The sequence below is a fragment of the Gadus morhua genome, chromosome 19 (genome assembly GCF_902167405.1).
Source record: "Gadus morhua chromosome 19, gadMor3.0, whole genome shotgun sequence".
Classification (NCBI taxonomy): Eukaryota; Metazoa; Chordata; class Actinopteri; order Gadiformes; family Gadidae; genus Gadus; species Gadus morhua.
Window position 1 is genome coordinate 3449935 of NC_044066.1, and position 9357 is coordinate 3459291.

Here is a 9357-nt window from a genome sequence, read left to right on the forward strand (position 1 = left end):
ACCAGCTGCAGCTCATCAGCTCATGATTAACCGCCACTCTCCAGCTGAGCCTCCACCTTTTGATTTTTGGACAGGAAAAATATATAATAAACTACTGTCATCCTTTATTATTACTTTATTTAAAGTTGAACATGACTTTCTATGAATTACGCATCGGGGGGTCTATGCGCCATGCGTGCTGCCCTCTGCTGGCGTAAACCAGTAACTACATCAAGACCAAGGTTTTGGATAAAGGGTACCACACAGCCCAGTGGATACAACCAGAGTGATAGATATAACAGAGTGGCGACACTTCAATTGGACTCCGTTGTAGCGTTTTTTTGCCGCCTACTTCCGGGGTATGGAGCCTCGCATAGTTCCTAAACATCCATTTACGGCGTAGGAGATCATTCATTTCCATTGCTGACCGTCGAGTAACTTCTAAGGTAAGTGCATTAAGTAGCTACCTCTTTTGAATTGTCAACTGTCTATATTGTATCAGAGGCCCTTTATGATGCATATACTGATATTTATTTGTATATGCACAGCGTAATTATGCATATTTTTTATCTTGGTAGAGGACAGATTGCCTGCTGCTAGTTTGTTAGCTCGACTTCGTCGTCTGTGACGAAGCTGAAGTTGGCAGCCGATTCGCAGCAGCCGATTCGGCATTTAAGGAAAAGTTAAGGGATTCTTAAGGAACGCCATGGAGCGACTGATTGTCCGTTGTTTAACCTCCTAAATCGCCGCGGTAAAGCCACATTAATTAGTTTAGATTATCTAGGAGAGTCTAAACATTCTTTAAAAACAGTTTACAATTTATGTAACCTTTATTTAGTTTGTTAAAAAAAAAGAGGAGATTTCACTGCTTTTTTTGCATCTGGACCACATTAGAACTGGTCCTGATTGAAAACCACTACACCTAGACTCTTCAGATTATCACAGTGAGGATATACATTATGGAAAACATAGTTTCAGATTTGTGAAACTTTTACCCTATTTGTGAAAATGCAATAAAGGCACATGTCAACGCTTCTTTGGGGTCCAGACCGCATTAGAACTGGCCCCGATTGAAAACCACTGCACCTAGACTCTTCAAATCTGGACTACATTATCACAGTAAGCCTATAGATTATAGAAAACATAGTTTCAGATTTGTGAAACCTTTTTTCTATTTGTGAAAATGCAATAAAGGCACATGTCAACGCTTTTTGGGGGTCCAGACCGCATTAGAACTGATCCTGATTGAAAACCACTGCACCTAGACTCTTCAAATCTGGACTTGATTATCACAATGAGGCTATACATTATAGAAAACATCGTTTCAGATTTGTTTCAGACTTTTACCCTATTATAATTAAACCATGTTTATTTATACACTACCCTTAAAGGCTGTTGGATTACATATATGAATAGAAATTATTCCACACAAAAAATAAGCCATAATGACAAGCTTTCAAATGTTATTACAGACAGTAGTGTCATTCTTTTTTTTTTCACACTGTAAGCTTCTGTCCACCCTTTCCCCAACTGTTTGACCATGTGTGGGGAAACTCATTGACCTACAGGCTATTCAAGGTCTTCTGATTATTTTCACTTTCCTGCAGGTCGTGGCTGCTGCGGCTGATGGTGTATGCGGCTGGTGGTGTATGCGGCTGATGGTGGATGCTGCTGATGGCGGTGGCTGCTGTTGCTGGTGGCTTGAGCTGGCTGGGGCCGGCAAACACTGCTGCTGCAGGGCGCTACTGCTTGAGGCGATGGCTGCTTGAGCTGGCTGGTGGTGGCGAAGGATGTCGACTTCTGAAGGATGTCGCCTTTTGCTGCTAGTGGTGGCGGCTTGTGCTGGCGACGGCTGTTGGTGGTGGCGACTGCTGGTGGCTGGTGGTAGCGGCGGCGGCGGCGACTGCTGCGATTGTTGTCCTTCCTTTCGACCTGATGCACTTTACTATCCTTAACCTCAGCCTGATGTATGTGTATTTTCTTTGTTTATTAATAACTTATAATATTCCTCCCTGTTCCTTCACTTTGTTCTTGTTTTACAAGTTAGATATACACGCACACCTGTTTATACATTTGTTGTTCCTGTTCCACACATGACTAACATTGTTTTATTTATTGATGCCCCCTGGCTCTACTTTGCTGTTCTTGTTCACTTACTGTATGTTTGCTTCGTTGTTCTTAGTCCTTGTTCCCACTTGTTTTTGGTTCCACAAACCTCAGCCTGATGTATGTGGAGAGGATTTTTTTCTAAACACTCAGCATCTCAAACACTGGGTCCAGCTTTGCATGGTGCATTTTCCTTTGCAGTGTGTAGATGTTAGGCAGTGGAATCTGCATTTGCTGGAGGGTATTAGATTTTAGGGTGCCAGCATGGAACAGGCAAGTTTGCCTGTTTGCCTGGCAAGTTCGCTCCTTCATGCATACGTCATCACTTCGTAATACGATAAATACTTCATCCCCAAGCGTTGTGTCCAGCTGCGACTGAATGCTATCGTCGGCCCAAATTTAAAGTAATCACTCGACTTCACTATCGCACTAACGTAAACCCACTCGTGAACCGCTTGCCGCCATTGTATAAAATGATTTTTGTGGGGAAAAAGGGCATGGACCTATAAAGGAAGGGTCGTGCATGGACTAAGTCATCCCGCTCACGTTGCATATCCGCGTGTCATCTCATTAGCATCTGTACTTTGGCCACGGCACACCTCTCCCAATTGTGCCGTGGCCAAGGGGCTGTTCCGTGCTGGAATACGGATGGCGTGGTCACACTAGCCAAATGTTCTAGACTTTAGTATGCAAATGACCACGGGCACGGGGCCGCAGCCCTAGTGTGAGTGGCCCCTTATAACCAGTGGTCCATTTTACTTGTATTGCTTTTTTAAGTGTCTCCTTTCCTCACCGTATTCCTCTCTTGTTAACACTTGTATATATACAATATTCATTCCTGTTCCTTCACTTTGTTCTTGTTTTGTTGGATACACACGTACACATTATTTTTGTCTCACCCATTGTTGAATAAAAAAAAAATACTATTTCATTCATCCAACATTCATTTGTTATTCCTTAATATATGTGATACTTTGTGTATGGCTTAGTCTTAAAAGTATCATGGTTGTGTTGTCAGCTCCTGCCTCATCAGAAGAAGTTGCCTGGAAAACTAAATGCTAAATGGACTGTTGCTACTCTGCTTTCTCAATCGCTCTCTGACCACGGGTAAGTGAATCGGAATTACAAGCAAAATCAAGAAAATCCAATAGTCCAGTTGCGCAAAAATTAACATCTTGAATCGTCTTTGATTTCAGAACATGTAAGGTTAAGCCACTAAAGTCAGTGGCATAGTGCTACCCATGCTAACACGAAGGTGAAGATTTCCCTCCAACTTAAAAACGTATCTAAGTAGCTTGTAGTTGTCACCCTACCACTCCAAATGTAAAACTGACATCTACAAATATGCAACAATAGTCAGAAAAGTACTTGGGAATGTGTTTTTTAATTTATATTTACCATTCAATATTGCTGCTGTCAGTCCCATTGAAGAACACGGCAGCGCCGCGTGTTTTCGATCTATACAGGCTTACATGAACCACGTGACCACCCTGCCAGCGAGATCAGAGAGGGTCGCAACTCTACTCTCTGGCTCTGGTTACAACCAACGTATGATCTGCTTGGTAGCCTTCTGTTGTATGATATGTATGGATTACTATTGGATTATATCTGCGTTACTAGGCTGAATAAAAATATTGAATTTAAGGCATATATCTCATAATAATATTGCATATAGGCATACTGAAATGTAAGTAATTCCCTTTCAATCATTGGGTATGAGGAACCGAGAAAATAATTTTATATTATTTGTATTATTTGTATTATTATATCATATCAGTAAACGCCACAACCGACTTGCTGCGTGTCCCTGTGAGAGCGCCTCCCACCGACCCCCTAATCAGCCCTCAATCAGACAGCCAGCACAGTGGAGCCGCCGGCGATCACTGTAGTATCTGAGAGGCAACGGCACCATGGCGCCTCGGGCACGGCCGTGTATTTTCCTGACTTGTGAGTAGTGATCTGTTTAATATTGGATGATTAGTTTGGGGAATCAAAGTTGTGACCGTCCTACTGCTGAAAAGGGTTAAATGTGGTGGTTGAAGTTGAGCGTAGAATCTATTGGACAGCTTCTGTCACCGCCGGTTGTTTCATAATCACCCCTGAAGTATGTTTAGACAGTAGCCTTAGTTTTCGGATCTGATAATATTACGCTTTTTACAAGTGAAATACTTCTTCATTAGAATATTTGAAAATATGTTTAACTTTCACCCCGTAAACATTTTGGAAGGGCAATGGTATCTGAACTAAGTTTAGAACACGGTGTGTGGGTGTGTGTAATTGTGTGTGTGTGTGTGTGTGTTTGTGTGTGTGTGTGTGTGTGTGTGTGTGTGTGTGTGTGTGTGTGTGCGCGCACGCTTGCGCGCGAATGTGCGTGTCACTAACTATTTGTCACTTTGGACTGTGTTGTAAAGTTATTCCTTAACAAAGGAATCCATTTCCTTAATGAACTGCAGGTCTGCTGTTCATTGTGGGCACTACCCAACAGAGCACAACCGTTCCTACATTACCTACATCCTCCCCATCTCCCTCCACCCTATCAACACCTCCACCCTCCTCCACCTTATCCACCCCTCCATCCCGGACCATGACCGAGGCAGCCCCAGTACACTCCACAGAGGACTTGAAAACCAGCATCACCTCTTCTACTGACGGGACGACCCCGTCTGCTGCCATAACAACCAGCACAGAATCCGCCGTGATAACCAACTCACCTGCTGCCGTAACAACCAGCACAGAATCCGCAGTGACAACTACCTCATCTGCTGTCATAACAACCAGTACAGATGCTGCCGTGACAACCAGGACAGATGCTGCCATAACCAGTACAGATGCTGCCATAACAAACAGTACAGATGCTGCCGTGACAACCAGTACAGATGCTGCCTTGACAACCAGTACAGATGCTGCCGTGACAAACGGTACAGATGCTGCCATAACCAACAGTACAGATGCTGCCCTGACAACCAGTACAGATGCTGCCGTGACAAACGGTACAGATGCTGCCATAACCAACAGTACAGATGCTGCCCTGACAACCAGTACAGATGCTGCCATAACAACCAGTACAGATGCTGCCTTAACCAACAGTACAGATGCTGCCCTGACAACCAGTACAGATGCTGCCATAACAGCAAGTACAGATGCTGCCATAACCAACAGTACAGATGCTGCCTTGACAACCAGTACAGATGCTGCCTTGACAACCAGTACAGATGCTGCCTTGACAACCAGTACAGATGCTGCCATGACAACCAGCACAGATGCAAGAACCTCCTCATCGATCACATCTCCCTCTACTACCTCTACTTCCACGACTACAACTAGGACTCCTCCTACTACTACAACTACTACTACTACTAGCAGAACCATACCAACCAGCACCTCAAAACAAGATACCACAGTAATCCAGGGGGAGACCGACCACTCCAAGGCTCTTAGCCCAGGTCTGAGAGGTTAAATATTATTATGCTAGAGATGGTTAAATGCACTGTTGCTAGAGATAGTGGTTTGGATAGAGGAGGAAGGGGTTACATGAGGGGTAGAGTCAGTTAAGAGGTAGGGTAGAGTCCGGGAAGGGGTAACAGTCAGGTCAGTGGTTGTTAGGGTCAGGTAAGTGGTAGGCATTAGATAAGGGGTTGCTAGAGCCAGGTAAGGGGTAGGGATACGATAAGGGGTTGCTAGAGCCTGGTAAGGGTTAGATGTAAGATAAGGGGTTGTTAAAGCCAGGTTAGGGGTAGGGGGTTAGGTTAGGATAATGGGTTGAAGAATGTAGGTGTTTTTATCATATTGTCATCGCATGTGACCTAGACACAGCATCTAGTGCTCACGTGAATCTGTGTTGTTTTGTAATTTCATTATATACACCTGGATTTATAGACACATACCTAGGTTGTGTCTATCTGACTGTGTCTTTGTCTGTCTGTCTTTCAGGGAGTGTTGCTGTTATCGTATCAGTCTTCATTCTGATTGTCATCCTTATTTTTGGAGGAGCATACCGACACAAAATGTGAGTTGAAATCAGAAATTCCATTGAATCAGAAGTCATCATAAACATCAGGGTCATGTTTCATTCCATTACGTCATAACACGGTCAACAATAGGGAGATATTATTTATCCTCAATAACGTCTGCTCTCTCTCCTACTCCTATCCAGGCGTTCAAACTACGGCCGCTTAGTAAACGACGACTACGGCTCTCTAGGGACCTTCCACAACCCCATGTACGACCCCTGACCTTTCACCGATCCCTCCAACGTACCAGCCCCCTGCCCCACATCCCCAGGCCCCTCAGGACGCCACGCAGAGGAAACCCTGGAGGGCCGTGTGAAATTGCTGTTGAGCAAGCCACAGGACGATGACCCAAACATTACAAATGAATCTGCAGGGACCGGGTCGTCTGTGGTTGCACGCAATGTCACCGTCCATATATGGCAAGTACCGCTCCATCCCAGTCACATTCTGGTTTCTGACCCGCCGGTCTGGTTAGTTCTGGCCAGGGCCGTTTTTAAAGAATGGTATCTAATCTCAAATCTCTCTAAATGTTTATGGATCTTTAGGAGTTAACTTGCCTTTTCTGTGCCAGAGTTTAACTACTAAAAGAAAAGGAAGATAATAATTTTGTGTTTGTAAGTTAGAGTATTCCAAACAAACAAAATTGTATTTATGTGTGTGAGCTTGTGTGATAGCCTATGCGTGATTGTCCATAAGGTTTTTTCCGGTTGAAGAAAAGAGAACCTGAAACAGAACAACAGTAGCCCCCTCGTAGCAGTCTGGTATTTTAGGTTCTCTTCTGTTCCACGGAGGGCTTTGCTTTTAGTATTTAATGTATTCAGTAACCAACAATAACCAATGTTAAATAAGGGTTTACTTCATTGAGCTCAGTCATCTTTTTAACTAGTCCTACGTGATTGGACATCATAAACCCAGTATTACTACTGCGGTTGATAAATATGGATCCTTGGTGTGTAAACCTGATGGAACTAAGGGAAGGTTCATCACATCTTAATTAAAGCTCATCTGTGGTGAGGTGACTCATCCCAATTGCTCTTGTGCAATGAAGTAATGTAGTCCTGGGAGAAGCAGTTCACTGGGTGGTTCACAGGTGATTAAATGTGTTCATGTGTGTGTTTACTGGTTCTGGTATAAAAACACGCACCCCTCTCTTCCATACATATAGTGCCAAAACCCTCTGTGACATCAGCTGTATGGAACTATATATATTACTTTGCTTTTATTAACTATACACTGCTTCTGTCTCTCGTAAAAACCCATACTAATGTATACACACACACCTTCCGTCTCACACCCTCAGACACACAGCAACATTTTAGTGATCACCTTGTTTTCATGTTCTCTTATTAAGCAATCTCACCTGAGAGGGAGTGCTGCTGAACATCAGCACGGCTGGGACTGAAGATAATCACAGCCGTGCAGACGTTATGTAAAGCAGCACGACCTACGGTGTGATACTGCTTTTATACCACAGTTCTTCAGATGTGATTTGTTTGTTTAAATGTATTTGAAAATGTATTAAACTGTACCACAATTGGACTTGCCTTGGCATGTTTGTTGTTAGATGATCCTGAATACTAGCTTGATTCGTTGTGTAGGACTACATGGTTGGTCCAGCTAGGTTGTATGATGTACATTTATCTTAATGTATACATTTGTTGGGCAGACCGTGAAATGAGAGTCTGTCCACAGTTGCTTTGCTGGCATGTGTGGTTGCAATAAGTTATCAGCTTGACCAGACAGTGCGTTGCTCCATAGTTTTTAACACCTGAACAGAATGTATTGTTGGGGATGTCTGCTCAGTGGGCTATTAGACGCTATATCAGCACTGATGGAATGCCTCTTGTCTAATCAAATGACGGTAACGCTTTATATTAAAGATCCCATGCCATTCTATTTTATGATGCTTTAATATAGGTATTAGTGGGCCACAAACACAGTATTCAAAGACGTCCCCGAAATTCAGCCGTGGTGCAGAGTTACAGTCACTCCGAAACAGTCGCACATTGAGCTTCCCCCAAACGCGCTGTTTCGGTGGGCGTGTCAAGGCAGGTCAAGGAGGGGGGTGGGGGTGTGGCCCTGAGCAGCTTGTAGCCACTACCATGCGCTCTGTATACGGTGGGCGTGTCAAGGCAGGTCAAGGAGGGGGGTGGGGGTGTGGCCCTGAGCAGCTTGTAGCCACTGACAGTACCATGCGCTCTGTTTACGGTGGATGTATCGCAATGGCTCTTAGAAACCCATATTATACATAGATATCTATATCATATAATATATAATATATATTATCACGGCCAAAAGCTGTGTGAGCCTCCAGACGATAGGTTATTATGAATCTCAAACGACCGCGTCTACTTCAGATTGATGTGGAAGTGGAAGAACCAGAGACGTCGGAGAACCCGACGAAGTCCTTTGTGATTCATTATATCGTCTGGACGCGCACACAGCTTTTGGCCGTGATAATATGTATTATTTGATATAGATATCTATGTATTATATGATATTATTTAGATATAGAGCAGAGCTCCAGGACTGTAACGCAAGTGTTGTACACTTCCTTGTTATTTGGATAACCGTTCTGCTGTTGTTGGTGTGATGGCGCATAACACGTAGGACTCTCGTCTCTGGTATTTCTACAACGAGACTCGTAGTGGGGGTTATCTCAGCCATGGTTGAGAATGAATTGGGGGAAAGGAACTTTGGCTTTGACTCCCTGAAGTAGGCTACATGAACCACGACATGGAGGAGAAAGGGATTGTTGGCCGCGAATGTATCCCGCTTGAGCCCTGCTTCCCGCCGCCTCGGCAGCGGTCAGCGCTAATCACCGCCTCGGCAGCGGTCAGCGCTAATCACCGCATCCTGAAGCCGAGGCGGTGGTCCATCGGCAGCGAGGCTCCGGCGGGAGACGACCGCGGTCAACAATCCCTTTCTCCTCCATGTCGTGGTTCATGACTTCAGGGAGTCAAAGCCAAAGTTCCTTTCCCCCAATTCATTCTCAACCATGGCTGAGATAACCCCCACTACGGGTCTAGTTGTAGAAATACCATAGATGAGAGTCGGTCGTGTTATGCGCCATCACACCAACAGCAGAACGGTTATCCAAATAACAAGGAAGTGTACAACACTTGCGTTACAGTCCTGGAGCTCTATATCCAAATAATATCATATAATACATAGATATCTATATCAAATAATACATATTATCACGGCCAAAAGCTGTGTGCACGTCCAGACGATATAATGAATCACAAAGGACTTCGTCGGG

At 44.2% G+C, this 9357-nt stretch overlaps 1 protein-coding gene and 1 long non-coding RNA gene across 2 annotated transcripts; both read left to right on the forward strand.

Annotated features, from left to right (window-relative positions):
- Positions 1 to 229: 229 nt before the first annotated feature.
- On the forward strand, positions 230 to 2478 carry LOC115532250 (uncharacterized). The gene is made up of 2 exons (XR_003974005.1): positions 230 to 425; positions 1587 to 2478. It is a non-coding gene; the product is annotated as an uncharacterized LOC115532250 (long non-coding RNA).
- Positions 2479 to 3892: 1414 nt separating this feature from the next.
- Positions 3893 to 7634, forward strand: parm1 (prostate androgen-regulated mucin-like protein 1). The gene is made up of 4 exons (XM_030341899.1): positions 3893 to 4032; positions 4539 to 5528; positions 6016 to 6091; positions 6239 to 7634. Exons 1-4 carry the CDS (start codon positions 3996 to 3998, stop codon positions 6315 to 6317), a joined length of 1182 nt encoding a protein of 393 aa, XP_030197759.1. The 5' UTR covers positions 3893 to 3995; the 3' UTR covers positions 6318 to 7634.
- The last annotated feature ends 1723 nt before the right edge of the window (positions 7635 to 9357 follow it).